A 26115-nucleotide genomic window follows, 5' to 3' on the forward strand; every position below is an offset into this window, starting at 1 on the left:
AACAACTACTAGGAGGAGGTCAGGGTGGATGGATGGGTCAACATAAGCTTCTTTCAACCATGACTGCCACCATTCCCAGACCTTAATAGATAATTCTGGATTATTTCAAGCTGTATTTCCCATTATAAGACATATGAAGTGCTTTCTAATCTTATTTTACTTTATGTCTTTATTCCATCAGGTAGGTAGTTTGTAGTGTCCAGGTTGACTGGATGGTTAGTACGTCCTCATTTAACCTAGTTCAAGTGTTGCTTCCATAAGGTTGAAACACACTCCCTCAATATGTTTCCAGGGTTAATCTACTATTTTTGGTGGCAGATGTTAAGTTTTAGTAAAGCATGATGTTCCAAATACATAAAAAACTACTAGGAGGAGGTGGGGATGGATGCATGGGTCAACATAGGTTCCCTCCCCAACAGTTAAAAAAGTATGAATTTCCATGCTTATTAACATTTCTCGATCAACATCAAAGGTGTTTAAGTTTTTCCAAACTAAATTCTACACAAGAGTTTCTATGTATAATTCACCTGAAAAAGGACTTTTTTGGGATGAATTTTGCTGATCGAAATGGAAGTATGACCAAGTTCTACGATTCATCTTTAAAGGGTTTATTTTTCCCCAGAGAAGTGTCCGATCAGGCATTCAGGTCATCAGAAGTATGCAAATAATTAACCTTTGAAGTGCAGTTTGAACAATCAAAAAGTTACAAGATGGCATTTCTAAAAAGTAAAAACTGCACCTGGTTTACATCTAGCCCCATCAGAGTGGTGTACTTGTGCCGAGACACACTGCTCCAAGGGCTCCTGCCACAATTTTAATGCTCCCTAGGAGTCCCGCGACATATGTTCATCAAGAATAGTCTAGGTCAGGGGTGTCAAACTCATTTTAGTTCAGGTTCCACATTTAGCCCAGTCTGAGTTCCAGTGACCAGTAAAATCACAGCATAATAACCTATATAAAAAAAAAAAAACACAACTCCAGATGTTTCCTTTGGTTTAGTGCAAAAAAGTACATTCTGAAAATGTGCACATTGAAGGAATTATCTTTTTATAAAACATCACAACCTGAAATTTGTGAAGAAAAACAAGTGAAATTTCAGCAACATTCAGCCTCAGTTTATCATTTCTACATTACAACTTCCAGATCACAGAGTGTCTACAAAGGAACACAACATTTAGTCATCTGGAATTGAACGATATAGTATTTTACTTTATAATCAAAAAGACCAAAAAAGGAAAAAAAACAACTAAAAGATACAAAAAACAGCAAAAAGAAGACAAAAATATTACAAAAACGACACAAAGCAACAAAAAAATGGACAAATGACACAAGTGAGACAAAAAACAATGAATAAAGCGAAACACAAGATGACAAAAAAGACAAAATACAAAAGTGAAACAAAAACAAGAAACAAAATGACAAAAACATGAGACAAATGTCAAAAGTTTGAAAAAAAAAAACATGACAAAAAAAACAATCAGGTCAAAATATTACAAAAATTAGACCCAAATGACAAAAAACTGAGATGAACGACACGGAACAAAACAAAAAAGCAACAAAAAATTTGAGAAACAACACAAGCGAGACAAAAAAACACAAAACGACATAAATGACACACAAAACAATGGATAAAGGAAAACGCAAGATGACAAAATTAAGACAAAAAACAAGTGAGATGAAAAGGAAACACAAAACGACAAAAACATGAGACAAACAACAAAAGTCAGAAAAAAAGACAAAAAACAACAAAAACATGACAAAATATTACAAAAACGAGACATAAAATGACAAAGAGAACAATGAACAATCTAGCATTTTACTTTATGATCCAAACAACTTGTCATGGTCTAGAAATTATTTTAAATTTATAGTTTTACTAATTTACAATATGCAGTTAATGTCTTCTCTGGAATTTTTACACTTCACAAAGTCGTCCCACGGGATGGATTGGACCCTCTGGAGGGCTGGTTTTGGCCCACGGGCCGCATGTTGGACACCCCTGGTCTAGATCTACGTCATTGTTTGAAAACAGCAACACTTGAACTTGAATTTTATTTAGGATAGAGGGACAAATTTGGTAAATAGTGCTGGTGGGGAGTGATACAGTTCAGGTTGTTGAGCTAAATGTTCTCCTTTAGGAAGTTACAGCACTTCCACCCAAGTGGACGAATTCAAATGAGACTTGAAAGAACATGGACCATTCTCTTGGTTGTCCAGTGACGATCCATAACACAAAGGTTGGCACAGAATTTGATGTTTGAGCTTCGTGGTAATTTGGACTTCCAGAGATCACATCGTTGCACAAAGTCATCACTTCGAAGGGGACGGCGGCCAAATTTCCATCAGGTTTTGCTTTTTAAAGGTGCAGACTCAGAATTTTGGATTATACCCCATCAAATCAAACAACTGTCAGTTGATAAAGTCTTTTTTGATTCAGGTGTCTTTGAGATTAACTTAATTGGATGTTTAGGTGTAATCCTCACCTGTCTCTCCACCCTGACAAATCTACCCATCATGCTTTGGTCTTCGGCATCTGGCATGGAGGCGGCTTTGGCTAGGTAGGACTCATGCCTGGAACAAAGGGACACTGGGTAGATGTGGACTGCACAGACATTCGTTAGAAACATCACAGCAATGACAGCAAATAATGCTAGTTAGCAGTTTTGTGGAACCTTCTTTGTCTTGTGTATTGAGTATGTTTGTGAATGGTACCTGGGCGACTGATTAGACGGGTAGGCAAAGGGCGTTTTCTGAGTTTTCTTGTGTTTTGGGGTGAGGGGTGGTCCAGGTGCAAGAATCATGTCGATCCTTAACGGAAGACAAAGAAGATGAGCTGACATCTGCTTCATTCATAGAAGCCGTCTTGTCTTTGAAGTGGCTGCTCACCTTGTCTGGAGGTATTTGATTCTACAGAGCATGTCCAGGTGTCCGGCAGAATACTGCTCGATCACATCTTTGACATCGTAAGGCCTCAGAGTTTCCTTAAACCGCTTCTTGTTCAAGAGGAATTGCATGATCCTGTGGGACACAGACCTTGAATTCAAAACCTAAACAATGAAGCAACACTTTACCAAACAGTGACATTTGTTCATGGTGGAGACCTTCTGTACATACTCGCATTGTTTGTGCATGGTTTCCACAGGAATTAGTGCTGAAAATCAGACATTGTATATAACAATCACACAAATCCAGACATGGTAAATGCTCAAGACTAGTGTTTTTAACTTGATTAGAACTTAACATCATCAGCTTGTTTGATGCAGTCAAAAAAATCATCATTGATTTACCTTGTATCCACAACCTAAACATTTTTCTTGATGGATATTTTCCCACTGTATCATAAAAGAACCTGTCCATACAGTCATTATTTGATATCTCCCTACAAATGTTAGGGTTAGTAGGGCTGGGTTAGGATTAATATGGTTAGTAGGTTAGGGTTAGTAGGGTTAGTAGGGTTATGGTTAGCAGAGTTAGGGTTAGTAAGGTTAGGGTTAATAGGGTTAGCAGGTTAGGGTTAATATGTTTAGGGATAGGGTTAGGTAGGGTGCATCAAACACCAGAGAAGTACTGAAACATTCATGTGTTTGCACAATTAAAGGGTTTGAACTGAGTAGTGTGCTAATTCATTCTCTTTTTTGTACTGAAATGTGTACTGTTGTACTGGAAGATGCATGAAGAACCCTGTTTCTACAAGAACATTCTGTCTTTTTTGCTGGTTCTGTGCACTTTAAACTGTGGGCTTGGTAATATTGAACTGTTTATGTCTGCATACGCACAAACCAAAGTGTTTCAGCTGTAGTTTAGTGGGTATTTGGGGGGAAAAAAATCTGTTAAACCAACCTAAGATGACAAAATGTCGAGAAGCAATTGGAAAAATGTCCTTATTAGTGTGGACAAGGTTTGAGAAAGGCCTTTTTGGGAGGATCCAAGATGTTTGCAGGTATGGTTCTTTAGGTAATCCCTCCTACCAGCTGGAGATGCCCATAAAGCCATCTTTGGATCATTTTGGTCACTTGTGACGTCAGTTTTTCAGTCCTGACTCAAAGTTTGAGGGTTGAAACTGTCTGTAACCAGCTGACAAACTAAGAGCTTCACCTCAATCTCACTCATGAACAAAACCCAACAAGTCCTTCTTTAAGTGGGGCGGTGACCCATTTACAACCCGGTGTAATCAAACCCCAGCCAACCGCTTCACACTCAAACTGCAAACCAGCCCAGTGTTTGTGAAACTCTGTCTTTGTTCGTCAAACAGCATAGAAATCCTCTGACTTTCCTTGCAGATAGGATCAACCCCGACATCTTTCGGGATTTTGAAAGGTTCTCGACCTTCAGACCTCGCTGCCACCCACCAAGCTCCTTCCTTTGTCCTGCAGAGCTCCTTCTTTCAGCCGACTCTGCCGCTCCGCTGTTTGGCAGAAAGTCTTGGGCGCTGAAACTGAAACCCTTTAGGTCAGAGCATCCCATTCAGAGACCCCATTCAACCCCGACATAATGGAGTGGAAGGAAACAGCACTTTCACAGGGTTAATCACTCATCTCGAGGGCTCCTCACGCTAGATTGAATTCCTGCATTATGTCAGCGGTGCAGCCTATAGATTTACCAGTCAGCATGTGTGGCTTGTAGTCCTGCAGCATGAGGTCATATCGAACCCTTTGAAGACACTTTCATGTCGAGTATTGAACCTCACAGATGATTTGTCTTGTTTGCTGATTCTTTGATCAGATATTCCCCGATATAAACAACCTTAGTTAGGGTCAGAGCACCAAACCCTCTTGAAGGACTCTTTTGAAGCCCACTGGTTTATTATTATTTTTCATCATTTTTCTGTCACATTAAAAATTGCAATTTTGAAGGCCTAAAAATACCCCAAAACACGTGAAAATTTGCACACACATCAGGACCGGCAAAAAATTTGATATTTTAGGAGGTCAGGTGGGAAGTTTTGGTGACCCATAACCAAGTCCAGGTTCCAAATATATAAATATCTAAACTAGACATGCCAAGTAAACATCGGAAACCAACAGCACTGTAGTTTTGCATATAATCTGCAATTGTCATGACTGATATAAACTGCAAACACTTCTAAACCTCAAATGTGATTGTTCGCTTACAAGTAATGTTAAAGGAAGATATAAACCTATGTTTTTTTGTGTGTTATGGATGTTTGATCCCGATAAAAGCAGCTGTAGACGTGTAGAAAATGGGCGATAATCCCTTTAAGGTAGACGATGTTGCATTTAAAGTCTTTTTGTTTCAGAACCGGACCTGGAACCACAAGCAAACAGCTCCGTAGTGGTTTCTACAGCATCAAGAAGAAGGAACTACCAGGGGTCAGCAAAGACAAGATGATCTTCTGCTTTTTGAGACTTCCTTGGACTGCCCTTAAAACGCACCAAGTACTATTTCAACAACTGGGACAAACTACTGTGCCTTAAACATCACAACTGTGCAGATGATTGTGGGTCAGAATGGCTACATTTGACAGACTATACATCGACATACTTAAATCTTTTTCTAGCATTGTATGTAGCCTGGTAGTTTGGAGTTTTCCACTGTTTTTGTATTTCAGCCACAACAAAAGAACTAAATGCAACAGAAGATAGGTAGCTCTGTATAAATCAGCCACAGGCATTCATTTCCCTGTCAAACTCTTAACACTTGTGCCTGTAAAACGCCATTTCATTGGAACTTTAAAGGACCTCCGTGGACCAGACGCTGACCTGACTGCCCTGATGACCAGTTTCAGCGTTGGGATCATCTCCTCCAGGAGGATGTCTGGGGGAAAACCCCGCTCCTCTAAGGCTGGATCTGCCAGAGCTCCGGCATCTGCAACGCCACAAAACACCAATGTAGAGACTGTGCATTAGGAAACAGACGTTAATAACCTTTCTAATTTACGCTGAACATATCCAACCCTTTATTTTAGAACAGGGGTGTTAAACTTATTCTAGTCCAGGTTCAACATTCAGCCCAATTTGATCTCAAGTGACCAGTAAAATCACAGCATAATAACCTATAAATAACTCCCAATGGTTCTTTTGTTTTAGTGCAAAAAAGTCCATTCTGAAAATGTTCACATTTAAGGAATTATCTTTTTAAAAAGGTACAGGAACAACCTCAAATTTATGAAGAAAAATAAATTCAATTTCAACATTATGCCCCAGATGATCATTTCCACATTACAACTTCCAGATCATAGAGTGTCGACAAAGGAACACAACATTTAGTCATCTGGAACTGATGATATAGCATTTTCCTTTATGATCAAAACAACAAAAGTCAGACAAAAAAAAGACAAAAAACAACAAAAACAAGACAAAATACTACAAAAAGGACACAAAAAGACAAAACAAGACACAAAATGAGACAAATGACACCAAACAAGAGACAAAAAATGAGACAAAAAGACAAAACGACAAAAACAACACACAAAACAATGAATAAAGCAAAATAAAAAATGACAAAAAATGCAAGTGAGACAAAAAGGCAACACAAAAAAACAGAAGTATGCAACCTTTAGATTTGTTGGACTCTCCACGTATACTTTTATTATATTATTTATAATTCATTATTATATTAACTTTCATTTTTTTTATTTAGTAAGGTGAATCTAATGCTGAAGGGTTTTGTCTTTAATATTAAAACTTGTTAATGCTCGGAGCTTCAGTAAAAAGCAACCAGACTTTTTTTTGGTTCTTGAAGATGTTTCACCTTCATCAGTTTGGAAGAAGCTCTTTTCACTGAAGCTGTTCGTATGACCTGGAGGACCGAGCATCTACCTGAACTTCAACTTGTTGGGTAAATTAATGTTCTCTTTTGGAAAGCGCTTCGGCTTTGCTGTTTTTAAAAGACGTATTCTCCAGAGTGGGGTACCTTCGGAGCTCTGGCGGAGCGTGTAGGCCTTCATGCGGAAGGCGGTGCGAAAACGTTCCCGGTTACTGAAGCCGGCCGGTTTGGGCTCCTTGGACGGACTGTCCTCGATGGACTCGGCGTTACCACTGAGCTTCTTTCCCGACCCAACCGACGGTCTGGCGGTGGGAAGGCGAACTCGCTCCAGCAAACTCAGTTTCTGGCTGCAGTGGGACAGAAGTAAAAAACATTCAGAATGAAGAAGCAGCAGCTAGCAGGAGCTGTACCTAAGGCCAGTTTATCTCTAAAATACAACATTTTTTATTGCCCTAGTACAGGAGGTCCTCAGCTTACATCGGAGTTCCGTTCCTACGGATTAAGTCGATTTTCGCTGTAAGTCAGAACTTCAGCGAAAATACAAACAAAGCTGTTACGTGCATCACGATATCAATCAGTTCTTCGGAAAAGTCATGAATACCAACAACTTTCATGCATATATGAGTCATTTTGCAAGAAGATTTAGGTGAAGCAACCGGCCAATGTTCATCAGTGTTTCGCCCTGTTCTAACCGTTTTATTATACCTAATTTCACTTCCATGGAAATGGATTTCCTTTTCTTAGAATCACTGCCATCAGAAGAGTCTGATTTCCGCTTAGGAGCCATAATGAAAGGCAAAAAGTTAGTGAACGTAGCACAATCCAAGGTGACGTACAACCGGCGAATGTAAACAAAGCCGTCTTATAGCGCCGACGTATTCGTCCGCTCTGCTTGCCAACTACTTCCATGTAACCAGTTGTGACATAACGACAAAACGCTGTAGGTCGAGGACGTCATAAACCGAGGACACCCTGTAGGTAATGTTGCTTCCTGCTACATGTGTTCTGTTGGAAAAGTAGAAAAGCATTGCTTGTTTAGATAAAGGTGTTTCATTGGAGAGACGTCAATAGACAAAGAACCAGAAACCGTTAATGCTGTTAGTCTGTCATCCTTGATTCAGAAAGAATACTTCGGTCCATTGAGTTATACCCAATGAAGGTCAAAGGACTGATCTTTTAGCACCAATTAACTGCAAGAATTTTCATGAAGTTCCAACATCTAGGCTTAGAAATACCCCCGTAAAGGTCGATTTCAGCTTTGAGGTGAACTTCTCATGAACATTTTTTTTTTTTTTTTTTTAAATTCTTGATTTCTTTTGCTTTGGAGATTTAAAGGCATCCAGCTGAAGACCATTTTATTCCCGAGACCTGTTCATTTTACACCATGTATCTGAGCCATTAACTGAAAACATAAGGAATTATGAGATTTTCAACTTTCCGACAGTCTTTGAACTAATCACGTATGACATGGTGGTAAAATAAACCAAATCTAAGACCAAAATTGTAATATTATTAATCACAACCACTTTATTCTAGCCAAAAGTAGAGTGTTTGCACCAAAAGCAATGTGACAAACATTCAGAGAGTTTGAGTTGATGGCAGGTTGTTGGAGATACATTCAGCTTGGTGAAACATCTTTCTAAACCAGAGCAGAGTTGTATGGAAAATGCCAAGTTTGTAGAGACTGTAAAAATGTTTAATATGGTTTTAAATGGTTAAACATATATTGCATGTGTAGCCAACATTTTCCCCCCAATATTGGTAATACCCACAGGCCTATTTGGAAAAATGTTGTCCGTGTCGATTTCAGTTTTATTCAATCAAGAATCCAAGAAATGTAACTTTTGTTTTTGTCTTTTTTTCACAATTTCCATCATTCTGTGTCTTACAATTGTCTACAATGAGGAAAAAGGAGCAAACTTTGAGTAAAATGAGCCTACAATCAGGAAAACAAGCCTATAGTGAAGAAAAATGAGTAAAAATGAGCCCACAGTGAGGAAAAATGAGGACACCGAAGTAAAATTTGTCTACAATGATGAAAAACGAGGACGCAGTAAAACAGAATGAGCCTACAGTGAGTGAAAATGTGACAGGAGCTCAGACGGTTGATTCAAAGATGTCTAAACATTTGGGTCAAAGCTGTTCAAAGTTCTTTGAAGTTCTTAGAACTTTTTAAAACACTTTTTCCCACCAGCGCACAGTTTCAATATCAAGTTAAAACTTGAAACACTCTCTGGAATAATGGCTTCAGATCTGACAGTTCTGTCCGAGTTATTCGTGAGCAGGAACTATTTTTGGAGGTGTTTTTGTTTCCCACATGACTTCTTGAGTCAGAGTTTCGACTCCCGGAGAAGTTCTCCTCGGTCCATTGCCTCAGCGTGGCCACGCTGTGAGGAGATCGCTCTCCTTTATTGTCCGATGGCTGACAATATTTGGCAGCATAGAGGGTAAAATAAGACTCCTGGAGGAGGCAGCGAGGAGGGTAATTGGAGCCGAAAACAGCCCCAACAAGGCCTCCGAAACGTGGAACGTTCTCAGCGACTTAGCTCCCACAGCCGACACACAATATGAGCCTCTATGTGGCCTGTATGGGCGCTGAGAGGCTGCAGAATGGGAAGCTTTAGAGGACCAGGGAATCTCTTTCTGGCCGCTGCTCGGCTGAATAAAGAGCAGAAAATGGGATGTGATTATCCCGCGGATCCGTGAAAACGAGGAAACATAACGGGGGAAAATATAACGCTGCTTATCTCCTGCAGCTTCCCAAGACACGCACAAAGCTGCAGACTTCAGCAAAAGATAATTTCAGTAAATTACAACGGTCATTTAGAGCTGTTAGAACATCTAAACCAGTTTGTTTGGAGGTTAAATAGAAAGAGAGCTCACCTGGACACAAGCGCTACAGGTAAGAAGGTCAGTCTGGTAAATATCTGACTGATTATTTCCTCCAGATGTGTTTGATTAACCTCCAGGTTCATGTTTATTTACTAGTAGTGGCGTCACCATTTAGCCACATATTAACTCGGTGAGTCCACCATTATTATCAGTGAGAAACATTATTAAAACTCATGTCAGATATAATTGTCCACAGAGCTCCACTGCTGTCCAATAACTAACAAATTAACCCCTTATAACGCACGTTATCTTGAAAAAAATCACCTCTTTATCAGTTGATCTGCAGGTTTTTTTTCTTGATTACCTAGTAAACCGCTTATCAGAAATGAGTGAAAATACTCATCAGAATCACTTGCAGATTTTCCTAAAATCCAAAGATATCATCTTTTACTGTTCAGTAATCCCAAAAAAGCAGACAGACATGCAGACAGTGTTAAATATGTGTTGAACCCTAAACTTCTGTCTGATGAGATATGTTTCTATGCAGATGATACTGAATTTTTTCAACAATACGGCTGAAAATTATTCTCTTTATTGGTTAATCTGCAAGTCATTTTTCTTGATAACCCAGTTACCAGTTCTTGATAACCCAGTTCTGAAATGAATGAAAATACTCACCTGCAGGTTTTTCTTCAAATCCAAAGATATCATGTTTCTTACTGTTCTGTCTGATGAGATATGTTTCTATGTAGATGATACAGAATTTTATCAACAATACAGTGGAGAATTATTCTCTTTATCAGTTGTTCTGTAGGTGATTATGCAGTTACAAATTTTTCAGAAATTAGACAAATGTCCATGACAATCATCTCCAGGATTTCCTAACATCCAAAGATATCATGTTTTTTTTACTGTTCCGTAATGAGATACGTTTCTATGCAGATGACACAGAATTTTATCAACAATACAGCTGAGAATTATTCTCTTTATTAGTTGATCAGCAGGTTATTTTTTAGTGATTATCTGGTTAGTCATTTATCAGAAGTTAGACAAATATCCATGACAATCATCTGCAGTTTTGCTTAAAATCCAAAGATATCAAATTTTAAGGTTCTGTAATCCAAGAAAAATCTGAAAATCTTCATATTTAAGAAGCTGCAGCCACACAGTGACTGGTAGTTCTGCATGGAATTTGACTCATAAAATGACAAAAATGAATAAATAAATAAATAAATAATACAGTATTTACAGAAGCTGTAAAAACTGTATTATTTGTCAGATTTTAAACTTTCCAACCTCCTTTGGATGTGATGTGTGCGATGTGCAGGTACATCGGGAAAATTAACCAAATTTAAATTTAAAACTGTGATATTTCAACAAAATCACTTTATCCGACATCTCAATCAAAAAAATGAAACAAATATAAATCTTCAGCACAAATGAGAGTTCCTCGTCGCAAATGAAAAGTCAAATTCTGAGAATTTTTAGGCTGAACTGCAGGCAGTGTTTTAAGGAAAATTAAAGGGACTGGATCAGTAAAATAAATGCAGCATGGTTCAGAAACAGTGAACAGAGGAGAGGAGCAAGTAGTTGGAGATCCATTCAGCATGGTGGAATCTCAACTAACAACTGAGCCCCCAGTGATGAAAAATTTGGGCAAAAAGGAGCAAACTTTGAGTATAAATGAACCTACAATAAGAAAAACAGGTTCGCAGTGAGGAAAAATTAGGATGCAGTGAGGAAAAATGAGGACACAGTGAAGAAAAATGAGGACATAATGAGGTAAAATTAGTCCGTAATGAAGAAAAAGGAGGAAACTGAGGAAAAATGAGGACATATTGAGGTAAAATTAGTCTGTAATGAAGAAAAAGGAGGAAACTGAGGAAAAATGAGGACACTGTAATGCAAAATGAGGACACAGTGAGGAAAATTAGGAAACTGTGAGGTAAAATGAGGATAAATGAGGGCATAGTGAGAGAAAATGAAGACAGTGCGGAAAAATGAGGAAACTGAGGAAAAATGAAGACACATTGAGGTAAAATGAGGACATATTGAGGAAAAAGGAGGACACAGTGAGGACAAATTAGAAAACTGTGAGGTAAAATGAGGAAAAATGAGGTTAACTGAGGAAAAATGAGGACAAAGTGAGAAAAAAAAGAGGAAACAGTGAGGAAAAATGAGGACAGAGTGAGCAAAAATTTGTCCACAGTGAGGAAAAAGGAGCAAACTTCGGGTTGTGTAATCTATCATTTATAATCTATATTTTATAAAACTACCCAGCAAATACAGCTGTGTGACTTGAGTAAATGTACTTAATTACTTCATACCTTCAACAGAAACTAGTTCTACCCTCTATAAACTCCTCATAGGTTGGATCAGCTTCAACAACTCCTCTCTGATGGTGGACTCTCAGCCGGGATATAATTTTCTCTGAGTGTTGAACGGACCACACAGAGCCGCCAGATAAAAGCTCCGGCTTATCGGCCTCTCGTCGGACATCATTCCTGGCCGCCGTCCACCTCTCCGCTCAGAGCAACAAGATAATGTCACGCCGCTAATTTCCCAGCAAGGCGCCTTTTTTTCACTCCGTCACTCAGTTTCTCCACATCTCTGACTCCCGATCCGTCATTATTCCCTCAATTTCCTCCACTATCTCCAAGCTAAACACAACAAACAGGATTAGGATTGGATTTGTTGGGAATTTATTGTCTGACAATCAATAAAAGACGTTTCTTTGATGCTAAAAACTTGAAATTTCCTTGTGAAATACACTTTAAACTTAAAAAAAAAAACAGAATTATCATATCAACATGCAGTTCTTCTACATTTACCTTCTAATACTACATTTACCCTCTAGTAATACATTTATCCTCTAATACTACATTTACCCTCTAGTAATACATTTATCCTCTAATACTACATTTACCCTCTAATACTACATTTACCCTCTAGTACTATATTTATCCTCGAGTATTACATTTACCCTCTAGTACTACATTTACCCTCTAGTACTACATTAACCCTCTAATACTACATTTTCCCTCTAGTACTACATTTACCCTCCAGTACTACATTTACCCTCTAATGCTACATTTACCCTCTAGTACTACATTTACCCTCTAATGCTACATTTACCCTCCAGTACTACATTTACCTTCTAGTACTACATTTACCCTCTAGTACTACATTTACCCTCTAGTACTATATTTAGCCTCTAGTATTACATTTACCCTCTAGTACTACATTTATCCTCCAGTACTACATTTACCCTCTAGTACTACATTTACCCTCTAGTACTACATTTATCCTCTAGTATTACATTTACCCTCTAGTACTGCATTTACCCTCTAGTACTACATTTTCCCTCCAGTACTATATTTATCCTCTAGTATTACATTTACCCTCTAGTACTACATTTATCCTCTAGTACTACATTTACCCTCTAGTAATACATTTACCCTCCAGTACTACATTTACCTTCTAGTACTACATTTACCCTCTAGTACAACATTTATCCTCTAGTATTACATTTACCCTCTAGTACTGCATTTACCCTCTAGTACTACATTTTCCCTCCAGTACTATATTTATCCTCTAGTATTACATTTACCCTCTAGTACTACATTTATCCTCTAGTACTACATTTACCCTCTAGTAATACATTTACCCTCCAGTACTACATTTACCTTCTAGTACTACATTTACCCTCTAGTACTACACACTAACGCCAGCCTTCAGAAACAGAGTGACCTCTATCAGGACTCCTTGATGTTTTGCTCGGCAGTAACTTGATCCATGGTGGTGAACTCGTCGGCTCGGCGGAGGCCAGGAGGCGTCGGAGCAGAACTCTGGATGGAATGAAGCCGAGAACTGAACGATGGATTGTTGCAGCAGGTTAACAAAATACCACAAAATACCACGTGTGATCCGAGTATACGTACGTCATTTAACATCTCTGAACCATATCTGGCAGAACTTAAAGGCTCTGAGTGGATGAAAGACGGCATTTCTTGTTTCTTAAATTTGAGGACAAGACAACTACATGATGCAATATTTACAGTCTGTGGGATGAAGTACTGCCTAACCAGCCCAACATGAAGTATACCTGCCGTTTGTACTTGTTTGTTACCTTGTTAAGAAATATACAGTAAATACTGATTGTAGTATTGGATGGTAAATGTAGTATTAGAAGGTAAATATAGCATTAGAGTCTAAATGTAGTACTAGAGGGTAAATGTAGTATTAGAAGGTAAATATAGCATTAGAGTCTAAATGTAGTATTAGAGGGTAAATGTAGTGTTCTAGGGTAAATGTAGTATTAGAAGGTAAATATAGCATTAGAGTCTAAATGTAGTATTAGAGGGTAAATGTAGTGTTAGAGGGTAAATGTAGTGTTAGAGGGTAAATGTAGTATTAGAGGGTAAATGTAGTGTTAGAGGGTAAATGTAGTGTTAGAGGGTAAATGTAGTGTTACAGTCTAAATGTAGTATTAGAGGGTAAATGTAGTGTTAGAGGGTAAATGTAGTGTTAGAGTCTAAATGTAGTATTAGAGGGTAAATGTAGTGTTAGAGGGTAAATGTAGTGTTAGAGTCTAAATGTAGTATTAGAGGGTAAATGTAGTGTTAGAGGGTAAATGTAGTGTTAGAGGGTAAATGTAGTATTAGAGGGTAAATGTAGTGTTAGAGGGTAAATGTAGTATTAGAGGGTAAATGTAGTGTTAGAGGGTAAATGTAGTGTTAGAGGGTAAATGTAGTATTAGAGGGTAAATGTAGTGTTAGAGGGTAAATGTAGTACTAGAGGGCAAGTGTAGTACTAGAGGGTAAATGTAGTATTCGAATGTGTCTAGTATATAAACGACTGTATGTTGATGGTGGTTTTGATGGATCCTCGTTGGATGTTTCTCGTTTTGATGTAGAGGCTCGTTATCGTCGCTCAGCGTGACGGAGAGAAAAAGAAAAACCGTGGAGCTCTTCTCAGCTCTAATTACTGGATCTAAACCGTCATTCATAATTGAAACGGAACTAATGGACTCGCTAATCGGCTTCTATAAAAATCTCCGGGTTTAAACGGGACGAGGGGGCGTTCGGCGTCACGATATTTACCGTCGGCCGGAGATTTATTCCCGTTATTACAGGAGGCTATTTAAAGGGAATGTTCATTAGTGTCTGCAGGGATCTTTAAATCATCCCGGAGTGGTTCTGGGTTCGGATCGGTGAGATTTACTGCAGAAACCTGGACTCACCTGGCCATGACCTCCAACGTCTCCTTCCTGTAGACACACAAACCACACATTTAGAGAGGAAACTGTGACTAAAATCACACTTTCAAAGTAAAGGATTCTTCTGGTTTATGTTGGTTCAACCTGCTGGGCCTCATGTTTAAAGTCTCCATTTTGTTGTGGAGATTCAGAAAAGTTTCTGCAGATTCTTAGAAAAGTTTCTTTCCAGTCCGACTTAAAGGAAACACAGAAATTAGACGACATTTTACAAGCTGCGTCAGGGATCCTCATCTGGAGAAACTTTGAATGAATCACCTGAATATTTGGTTTGTTTCCACGCAAGACTTTCTGGAACCTCAGCAGCTAAATGCAATACAAATACAAAATCAGACAATTTAGTAGTTATTCTTGATATTTTTTTTCATTTTTTTGACAATTTTTGACATATTTTGGACAATTTTGCGTAATTTTTGAAAATTTTTGAGTTGTTTTGGAAGATTTTGTGTCATTTTCAGGAATTTTTAAGCCATTTTGGACAATTTTTGAGTAATTTTGGCCATTTTTGAGTCATTTTGGATAATTTTACAAGCTGCATCAGGGATCCTCATCTGGAGAAAGTTTGTCTGAATTAATCATCTATATTTCATCTATATCATCATCTATATTTACAATAATCAATATTTGGTTTGTTTTCACAGGAGCCTTTCTGGAAATTCAGCAGCTAAATGTAATAATCACAATTTATCAGCCAGAGACTGTTAAACTGAAAGAATGTCACCAAATCTGAGCTTCAAAATGTGACGATGCATCAAAATCACTTCATTCTACACGTCTCATTTTGAAAAATTTGGAAAAATAACAATAAAAATTGCCAAAATTCCACCATTCATCAGCCAGAAACTGAAAAAAAATGAAAGAATTGTCTGGATTTCAACTTTCAACATTCAGTTCTTTCAAGAAAAATGACCAAATCTGAGCTAAAAATTCTGATAATGCCTCAAAATTACTTCAATCTACACGTCTCATTTTAAAACATTTGGAACAATGGCCAATTTTTACCAGATTCTCTATAAATAAATAAATAAAAAATGCTTTGCTTCTTGGTACTACTCCATGACAGAAAAACAACAAAAAAAACACAAATAATTCTGTCAAGCGGTCATTTTGAGCTACTTTTCAGTAATTTTGGAACGATTTCAAGTCATTTTTGGCAATTTTTGAGTTACTTTTGTACAACTTTGCATAATTTGGAAAATATTTGAGTTATTTTGGACAGTTTTTAAATAATTTTGGACAATTTCTGAGTAATTGTGGACAATTTTGTGTAATTTTGGAAAATATTTGAGTCATTTTGAACAATTTTTAAAATTATTTTGGACAATTTGGTGTCATTTTGAACAATTTTTGAGTTATTTTTGACAGTTTTGCGTAATTTTGGAAAACATTTGAGTTATTTTAGACAATTTTTGAGTCATTCTGGACAATTTTTGAGTTATTCTGGACAATTTTTGAGTCATTGTGGACAATTTTGAGTCATTTTGGACAATTTTGAGCGAATTTGGACAATTCTTTATTGATTTTGTACAATTTTTGAGTCGTTTTGGACAATTGGACTGAGAGTAAAGTGCAGCATGGCTCAGGAACAGTGAACAGAGGAGCAGGTTGCTGGAGATCCATTCAGCATGGTGAAACAATAGAGCTGCAGGACTTTAGATTGGAGTGAAAAATGAGCCAACAGTGAGTAAAAATGTATGATTTAAGCTGCTGGACGACATCTGGAGCATCAATGAAGACATGGACGGACATGTTTTCTGTTCTACAACACCAGGATCCAGTTTGAAATCTGGTAAAAGTTGCACCAAACACAAGATAATTCAGGGGAGCAGGGAGGTACTGGCCTGAAGCAGGGAAGCGAGATGACGGTTTCATAAAATCTCCACGTGGCAATGAGGTCTTCCCTGATAGGATTGGTGGAATAATATCTCCAGGCAGACTGGAGACAGAACACAGAGCAGAAATCAGTAAAGCTGCGGTAGATCTGAGAGCCTGAAGGTGCTGGAGGACGTCAGGTAGCGTCTCACCTGGATGAGTCCAGCCGCCGGGTGTCTTCGCTTCTCAAAGTGCTTCTGCCTGTGCTGCTCCTGGACCTTCAGAGCCAGACCAGATCCCAGAATCCCCTGAAGACACCAGAACAGGACTCAGTTAAAACCATCAACACTTTAGACGCACAATCACCTCCAACTAAACTCTTTCAGGTTTCTTCTGTGGGTTCACACAGTAAAGTGGTGCCAAACATGAGGCCTGCGGTCCAAAAGCGGCCCTCCAGAGGGTCTAAAAGCGGCCCTCCAGAGGGTCTAAAAGTGGTCCTCCAGAGGGTCCAATCCGGTCCTCAAAGTGTAAAAATTCCAGACAAGACATTAACTGCAGAGTGTAAATTAGTAAAACTATAAATTTAAAATCATTTCTAGAACATGACAAGTTGTTTTGATCAGAAAGTAAAATACTAGATTGTTCTTTTGTCGTTTTGTTTCTCATTTCTGAAATATTTTGTCTTGTTTTTGTTGTTTTGTGTCTTTTTTGTAATATTTTGTCTGGTTTTTGTAGTTTTGGGTTTCATTTTTGGCTCATTTGTGTTTGTCCATTTTTTGTCTTTTTTTGTCTCGTTTTTGTTTTGTTTCATGTCGTCTGTCTCATTTTTTGTCTTGTTTTTGTAATATTTTGTCTTGTTTTGTTTTTTTTGTCTGACTTTTGTCATTTATCTCATGTTTTTGTCGTTTTGTGTTTCCTTTTTGTGTTTCTTGTGTTTTTTGTATCATTTTGAGTTTTGTTTTATGTATTGTTTTGTGTATCTTTTGTTGTTTTGTGTCTTGTTTTTTCTCGCTTGTGTCATTTGTCCATTTTTTGTCGCTTTGTAACTTTTTTGTCTTTGTCTCTTTTTTGCTTTGTTTTGTGTCGTTTGTCTCATTTCTGTCATTTTGTTTCTTGTTTTTGTCATTTTTGTCTAATTTTTGTAATATTTTGTGTTATTTTTGTTGTTTTTTGCCTTTTGATCACACAGTAAAATCCTCTGTGGTTCAGTTCCAGATGACTAAATGTTGTGTTCCTTTGTCGACACTCTGTGATCTGGAAGTTGTAATGTGGAAATGATGAACTGAGGCAGAATGTTGCTGAAATTGAATTTATTTTTCCTCATAAATTTCAGGTTGTTCATGATGTTTAGTAAACAGATAATTCCTTAAATGTGAACATTTTTGCAGTAAAACAAAGGAACCATCAGGAGTTGTGGTTATTTTAGGTTATTAGATGCTGTGATTTTACTGGAGATCAAACTGGACTGAATGTGGTCCTGAACTAAGATGAGTCTGACTCAGTAAAGGCCTTACAAGATGTGCTTTATTGACTTTATTATTACCTTAAATTGTATTATTTTACTAATTGCACCAACTTAGACGTGAGTAGCTATAAACTAAAGCTTGACTGCATCAGTGAAGAAGCTAAAGTCGGTGTTTTACTGCAAACTGAACAGAAATGCGACGACACGCTGCAGCAGACGTATTGATCGATTTGTGCAAAAGAATCTAAATGTAGTTTAAATATAAAAGGCTGTAACTGTATCTGGCTGCTCTTAATGCAAACACTACAATCTAGCTGCTGTTTGATTTTTGTTTGTGTCTGTTTCTTTCTTGGATTTTGAGGTTGTGGTTGGTGAAGATCTTCCAACTTTAGGTGATGTTTCAGTTGAAATGTCCAACGCAGAGAAAACGACTTCCCAGTTTAAATGGAACGTACCATTACTCCATCAGGAAACAATAAATAAGTAGCACTGACTGGAGGCTTTGTTCACTGATCTGCACATGCATGTTTAGTTACTGCACATTTTTGACTTGACAAATAAATAAAATTAGGTAAAAAAAAACAAAACACTGGCAAGTTGGACCACAGCAGGACAGTTATTTGAGTTATTCTGGACAATTTCTTAGTCACTTTTGACAATTTTGGACATTTTTAAAGTTGTTTTGGACCATTTTTGAATAACTGAACAACTCTGAGTCATTTTAGACAATTTCTGAGTAATTTTTAACATTTTTTGAGTAATTTCGGACAAAATTGAGTAATTTTGGACAATTTTTTAGTAATTTTTGAGTGAGTTTGGACAATTTTGAGTCATTTAGACAATTTTTGAGTTATTTTGGACATTTTTGTATAATTTTGTACAATTTTTGAGTCATTTTGGACACTTGTGGAAATTTTTTAAGTTATTTTGGACATTTTTTGAGTCATCTGGGACAATTTTAAGTAATTTTTTTACAATACTAAGTCACTTTTGACATTCATCTGGATTTTGGAAAGTTTGACTTCCCAGGCCAACAGGAAACTCTAACTGGAGAAAATCTGTCCCCTGACTTTCACATAACGCTGCTAAATAATCTGTAAATGCATATTTTTGTCTGTTTCACCCTCTTAACTCTCTAAATAAATAAACCTCACGTAAAAGACTTTAGTAAGCTGATTCACAACAGGACAGATTTGCCTTTTCTAAAACAGTCTCACTTTTTCAGCAAATTAACCCTCAGTTTCTGCTGTTCAGGATTTACTAGCTTCATATATATGAATATCCAGAGTATGAAGGCGTTTACTCACTGCAGGCAAAGCGAAGAAGGAAACTCCGATGAGAGCGAAGGTTCCGGCTAGCAGTCTCCCAGCCCAGGTCTTTGGGGTTTTATCGCCGTAACCGATGGTGGTCAACGTGATCTGGAACACAGACAATAAACATTCACCTGAAGTTCATCCAGACAATATGAGCGTCCTTGTTTTCAGCAGGAAGCCTCGCTATCGATCCACCGAGGGCCACTTCAGTGTTTCCGGGGTGACGGTGGAGCAGCTTGCTGAAGGACGGCGGATAGAAGCTGAACTTTCGGCCTTTTTGGTTGAAGGACGGCGGCTTTAATGAGGCCGAGCTGCTGGGAAAACGGCCTCGGAGCTTCTCTGACTGCATTAAAGGACACGACTCTGCAAGCTGCTGGCTCTGGTTTTATTGTTTGTCCTCCAGAATGAGGGGAAAAAAAGGCCGACTCTGAAGCAATGAACGTTCCCAGCAGCACCTGAAGGCAGCACAGAATTAACGGCTGAAATCCGATAATGATTTTTTGGCAGAAACTCCAGAGTTTGAATCGAAGCCAGAATATTTCCGGTTAATGATTTGTTCAATCTGTCCACTCTCAACTCTGAAGACATTTAACCAACAAAATGAATAAAAAGTTTCAGGATTCGAGACCTTTTGACGTCCTGAAACAACAAAACAGATATTTCCACTTGTTTTAAAGTGTAATTTTAGGTGTTTGGGGATTTTTCTGGGGAGATAATATTTGATCTAAAGAGGGATAAAAGACAAAACTGTGGACAGTGAAGGTTGGCAGCTATTTAAGGACAAACACTGTTGGTTTTCCTACAGAACTGGGCTTCAAAGCATCATCAGATTTGGTGTATTTGCACTTACGACACGCTGAAGTTAAAATTCAGAGTCGACAACGTGGTTTAAAGAGCGATATAAGAAGAAAACCTGCAGCTTAAATGTATTTATGAGCAAAAACCGACCGTCTCAACCTCGTCTTCATGCAGAAGACTTGTGCACATGGACATAAATTATTCAAAATGATCAATATTGATGATCAATTTCACAGATGCAAAATTGCCAGAAATCATCTTTTTTTGCCCATTTAATTCTTTAAAATGATTCTACATCTTTACTGCTGCTTATCTGATACATACAGATTCATGTGCATCAGAAATAATCCTCATTTATTTACTCAGAACATCTCATTTAGCTCATCTGCATTATGTGTTTTTCACCTTTTATTCTTTATTACTTTAAAGAGTACAACCGTGTTTCAATGCATTATGAGCACAGTTGTGTATTTTTGTGTTAAACATGTTGATTTTGCAACAGATATTGACACAGTCTGTTAAAATGATGCTCCTAAGCAACTAAACTGCATTTTTATTTATATTTTAAAGGGAATATATTTTCGGCAGGACTATAGAAGCTTCAAACGTGTTGCAAAAAGGTTGTACATTTACCAAAACTGTAATATTTCCCCAAAGGTATTTATTTTCCTTAATTTGTTTTTGTATTAGTCTGTTTTATTATTTTTCTAATTTGCATTTTTTATATTTTTATGGCCAATTTTCTGCCAATTTATGTCAATTATACTGTAAATGAGGCTTCGATCTCAGTGCTCTGAGTTTAAATAAACACGGATGGAGTGAAAGTATGTATATTTTTATTACTTTTACTTATTAATCAGGTAAATACAGTTTACTGGTATTTATAATTTACTTGAGTATTTCTGTTTTATGCCATTTTAATTCCACGTTTATTCGACTGCTTAAGTCACATTTCTAATAGGAAATATAACATTGTAGCTGCAACATTAATTATATATGTGTATATATAATATGAAATATATTCATCTAAAAATGGCTCAATCTGTGCATTTAGTACTTTGATTTTTGGTATTTAAATGTATTTTGATGCTACTTGCAGGATTTTTACTTGCAGCAGAGTCTCTTCGGTAGATTTAAGTACTTCTTCCACCACTGGAAGACATAAATGTTATGTGGAACCGAAGTGCAGCAGGGGAGAACAGATCTTTTGGTTCTCGTGGAGCAGTTTTTAGGTCTCTAACGTACGCACCAGCCCCCACCACAGAGCGTCGGCGTAGGTGTCGAAGTCCTGCGGTTTGGGCTGAGCTGTCGGGTTTTCGTGGTCGGAAACGTTCATGGAGACGTCGTCTTTCTCCACCAGGTAGACGAGGAAGGACGCCAGGATCAGAGACAGGAAGCCGATGTACCAGGCTGTGATCAGTTCCTGCAGGAACACCAGAACCACATGTACAGGTTTATTAATAAAACACATGAATGCTGCCCTGATCTCACAATACGCGAATCTCTGAAGATTCTTTACAGGTGAAGTTGTTCTTTCAGCTGATATGAAACCATTTTTTCCAGGTGTTATCATGAGAATTGTTTTTTTTACAGCATGTCATTGTCTTCAGTCCAACATCTGTGGTAAAGTAATTATTAAAACCTGTTTTTAATTGAAGAAAATGATTCAGAAGTCTCTAGTAAGTAACTCGACGCTATAATTCCTTCTGTCATCACGGCTCTCTACCCTGAAACTTTCACCCTTCTTAGCCTCCAAAATACAGACAACAGTCCCACTTTGGCATAAGTTCAGATCAACTCTTGGATTCCTTTCAGCTAAAACCAAACTCAAACTGTACCTCAGTAATGAACAAAAGTTTCAAAACATTTGTCCAGACCATGTTTATCAGTGACTTCTACGACTCTGAATGTTCCACGATGGAGTCATTGAAACAAATGAATCTTTATTTAAAAAAAAAAAAAAGAAAAGAAATGAAGCATTTTGGTTCTTTCATAGATTCATTAAAGATCTTCTGGAAATATGACAAAAACTGTGGGTTGATGTAGAAAGTTGTGTTTCTTAGTGATTCCAGTTGACTACAGCTGCTGACTCCTCTGATCCAGCTTAAATAGAACCATTAGATCCACTCATTAGACTCAAACTCTACAGGGGGAAAGTCTGAGGAGCTCAGCAAAGATCTAAAAAAGAAAATCATTGACTTGAACTCAAAAGTTGCCTAAGTTGATGCAAAAATTGCCCATAATTGTCAAAGTTGACTCAAAAATGCCCTAAATTGACGGAAGAGATGTCTACAGGGATATAAATTCAATCAGCAATTGCCCAAAGTGACTAAAAACATGTCTAATTTTCTTTGAAAATTGTCCAAATTATTTCAAAATCTGCTATAGTTGACTCAAAATTAGCCCAGATTTACTCAAAACGCTTCCATAATGACTGAAAACATTTTGATAATGATTCAAAATTGCCCAAATTGACTCTAAAATAGTCCAAGATGACTGCAAATATGTCTAAAAAATTAAAAAGTTGCCTGAGATGATGAAAAAATTGTCCAAATTGATTGAAATTATGACTAAAATGAATTAAAAACTGCCCAAATCAACCAAAACTGCCAAAATTGACTGATGGAGATATCTATATTGACTCATAATTTCACTCAACAGTTGTCTAAAGTGACCAAAATATGTATTAAATTCTTAAAAACTTGCCCAAATTGATGCAAAAACAGTTAAAGTTGACTCAAAATTTGTCCAAACTTACTCAAAACTATTCCCAAATGACTGAAAACATCTAGAATGACTCAAAAACTGTCCAAACTGAAAATAGTCCAAGTTGACTGGAAATATATCTAAAATTCCTCAAGGCAGAAAGTCACTTGGAGCCATTTCTAAGCAGTTTCAGACCCAGAATCATCTGTTTGTCAGAATAAAGTTCATGGTCCAGGTGTGTTACTGCCACCATCAAGAAAACACAAACTACCACCTGCTGCTGACAGACCATTGGTCAGGATGGTCAAGAGTCAACCAGAACCATCAGACAGCAGGTCTGGATGAATGAGAAGCTTCTGGAACACAGCTGTCAGTGTCCACAGTGTTCTAGAGGATCCATGAAGAAGGAAGTTCTTCCTCTAGAAGTAGAACCTTAAAGCTCCACTCATCACATGGGCAAAGAAAAGACCTTCTGGAGGAAAGTTCTGTGGTCAGATGGAAGAAAAACTGAAGGTGAGGCCTTTAACCCCAAGAACACCAAACCTACCATCAAGCATGGAGGTGGCAGTATCATGCTCTGGGGTTTCTAGAAGAGCTTCAGCACTGGTTTCAGACCGGATGTCGGACTGGTTTAGGACTTTCTTGGGACTGGTTTATGTTTGGTTTCAGTCTCGGTTCTCCTGGTTTTGGATGTGATTTAAAGTTGGTTTAGGATTTATTTCACTCTGGATCTGGTCCTGGATGAGGACTGGTTTCAGACTGTCTTGGGTGGGTCTTGGACTTTGTTAGGAGTAGTCTGGGTTTGGTTTTGGCTCCAGTTTTGTACTGGTTTTAGATCTTTTTAGGACTGGTTTCAGACTGTCTTGGTCTTTTTTTTAACCCCAAGAACACCAAACCTACCATCAAGCATGGTGGTAGCAGCATCATGCTCTGTGGAACTGGAGCTTTCCACAAAGTAAACGGAATAATGAAGGAGGAGGATCACCTGCATGTTCTTCAGGAGAACCTAAAACCATCAGCAGGTTGATCTTGAGGACTCCTCCTTCCTATGATTCGTTTGATGCTGCAGTTTGCTCAGAAAGTGAACGTCCTTCCTACCTTACTGTGAGCGTAGATGGCAGAACCCAGCAGCTTCCAGGTTCCTCCTCTTCGGTCCATTCGCAGCATCCGCAGGATCTGCAGGAATCGGAGGCTGCGCAGTGACGTGGCCAACACGTTGCCTTGGTTACGCACCGCCACCACCGGCACTGAGGCGATCAGCACAAAGATGTCTGCAGACGGAAAGTTTCATCAAAGATCCACAAAAAGACCGAATCAAACCTATAATGAGTCCGACGACACATGCTGATGAAGTCGACTTTGATGAAGAACAGTGATGTGGATGTTTTCACCAAAATTCTTCATAACAACAAATTTTACATTGATGCATGTTAACAATTTAGCAACATTAAGAAATGTGGGGTTTGTCTTTTGTGGTTATTTTGACACTTCAGCATGACGACAACAAGGAAGCAGCTCATAACTCTGAACATCTACCTCCACCATCTACACCTCTATGAACATCAACATCTAGACCTCTATGAACATCTAGACCTCTATGAACACCAACATCTAGACCTCTATGAACATCTAGACCTCTATGAACACCAACATCTAGACCTCTATGAACATCTAGACCTCTATGAACACCAACATCTAGACCTCTATGAACATCTAGACCTCTATGAACACCAACATCTAGACCTCTATGAACACCAACATCTAGACCTCTATGAACACCAACATCTAGACCTCTATGAACACCAGGTTCTGGTTCCTACCAATGAGTCCACATCAACATCTAAAAACTGGAACCTTGTCTGGTTAAACTTTAACACATTAGATTCTACTGACGTTAGAGCCTCAAAAGTTGGAGAAGTGTTGATCAAAGACTGTATTTTAGTAGAAATATGGATCCATCCATAGATATACACTTACAGGAACTTTATGGAGACACAAGACCACCTTTGTTTAAAAATGTTGCACTTTTGTCCATTTTCAAAGGCCAATAATTCAAATTTTAGCCTCTTCTGGATCCATTTCATCATTTAAATCTGCTGTAAACTGTTCTGTGTCTTCACCATGTTGTAGGTCTGTGGGAGTTTTATTTTTGGAGATATATGACCTTAAAATAGCTTAAAATACACTTGATGATTCCTCCTCCTTACCTAAAAACCCCTGATGATTCCTCCTCCTTACCTAAGAAACCCTTGATGATTCCTCCTCCTTACCAAAGAAACCCTTGATGATTCCTCCTCCTTACCTAAGAAACCCTTGATGATTCCACCTCCTTACGTAAATACACTTGATGATTCCTCCTCCTTACCTAAATACACTGGATGATTCCTCCTCCTTACCTAAGAAACCCTTGATGATTCCTCCTCCTTACCTAAATACACTGGATGATTCCTCCTCCTTACCTAAGAAACCCTTGATGATTCCACCTCCTTACCTAAGAAACCCTTGATGATTCCTCCTCCTTACCTAAGAAACCCTTGATGATTCCTCCTCCTTACCTAAATACACTGGATGATTCTACCTCCTTACCTAAGAAACCCTTGATGATTCCTCCTCCTTACCTAAGAAACCCTTGATGATTCCACCTCCTTACCTAAGAAACCCTTGATGATTCCACCTCCTTACCTAACATACACAGAGGTTTGCGAGCGAACTTCAGCCTCCCCCTCCATCCTTTGTATCGGCAGCAGCAACCCGCCGCCCAGATCCTCAGAGCGAACTCTGCCCCGAAGATGAAGATGGCAAAAGTTTCCTGCAGGAGAACGCGAGAAAATTTACTCTTTTTTTTTTTACAGTGTAGACGCCCAACACTATATTTTACACTAAAATATATGTTTTAACGGCTTCTACTTGGTTTGTTTTTACCTCAAATATGACCTGAATTGTCTGAGGAATACAGCACAAAGTGGATTTAGATTTTTTGCATATATAGTGAGTCAAAATTTTACAAAATAAAACAGTAAATGCAGAAATTAAAGTGAAAAATACATTTAAAGTTCATTTTTGTCCAACATGAACTCTGCTTAGTTTGGAATTCTAATTAGAGACTATGTGAGGGTTGAAGTTGTGAATTTTTACACTCAAAAATTAGACTTTAAAAATATTCAATAGATAATATTAAATCTATCTAT

At 38.0% G+C, this 26115-nt stretch overlaps 1 protein-coding gene across 2 annotated transcripts in view; it reads right to left on the reverse strand.

Moving 5' to 3' along the window:
* kcnq3 (potassium voltage-gated channel, KQT-like subfamily, member 3) overlaps positions 1-26115 on the reverse strand; it is a 135793-nt gene that overhangs the window by 11287 nt on the left and 98391 nt on the right. For both annotated transcript variants that reach the window (XM_023294401.3, XM_055014856.1), the window contains 12 exons: positions 25610-25736; positions 24026-24198; positions 21471-21644; positions 19418-19528; positions 16858-16953; positions 16675-16769; positions 14801-14827; positions 6874-7073; positions 5721-5826; positions 2887-3018; positions 2713-2808; positions 2484-2571 (listed from right to left, as the gene is read on the reverse strand). In XM_023294401.3, the coding sequence (XP_023150169.1) occupies positions 2484-2571; positions 2713-2808; positions 2887-3018; positions 5721-5826; positions 6874-7073; positions 14801-14827; positions 16675-16769; positions 16858-16953; positions 19418-19528; positions 21471-21644; positions 24026-24198; positions 25610-25736 (1425 nt within the window). The remainder of the gene's footprint in view (positions 1-2483; positions 2572-2712; positions 2809-2886; positions 3019-5720; positions 5827-6873; positions 7074-14800; positions 14828-16674; positions 16770-16857; positions 16954-19417; positions 19529-21470; positions 21645-24025; positions 24199-25609; positions 25737-26115) is intronic.

The sequence above is a fragment of the Amphiprion ocellaris genome, chromosome 10 (assembly GCF_022539595.1).
Source record: "Amphiprion ocellaris isolate individual 3 ecotype Okinawa chromosome 10, ASM2253959v1, whole genome shotgun sequence".
Taxonomy (NCBI): domain Eukaryota; kingdom Metazoa; phylum Chordata; class Actinopteri; family Pomacentridae; genus Amphiprion; species Amphiprion ocellaris.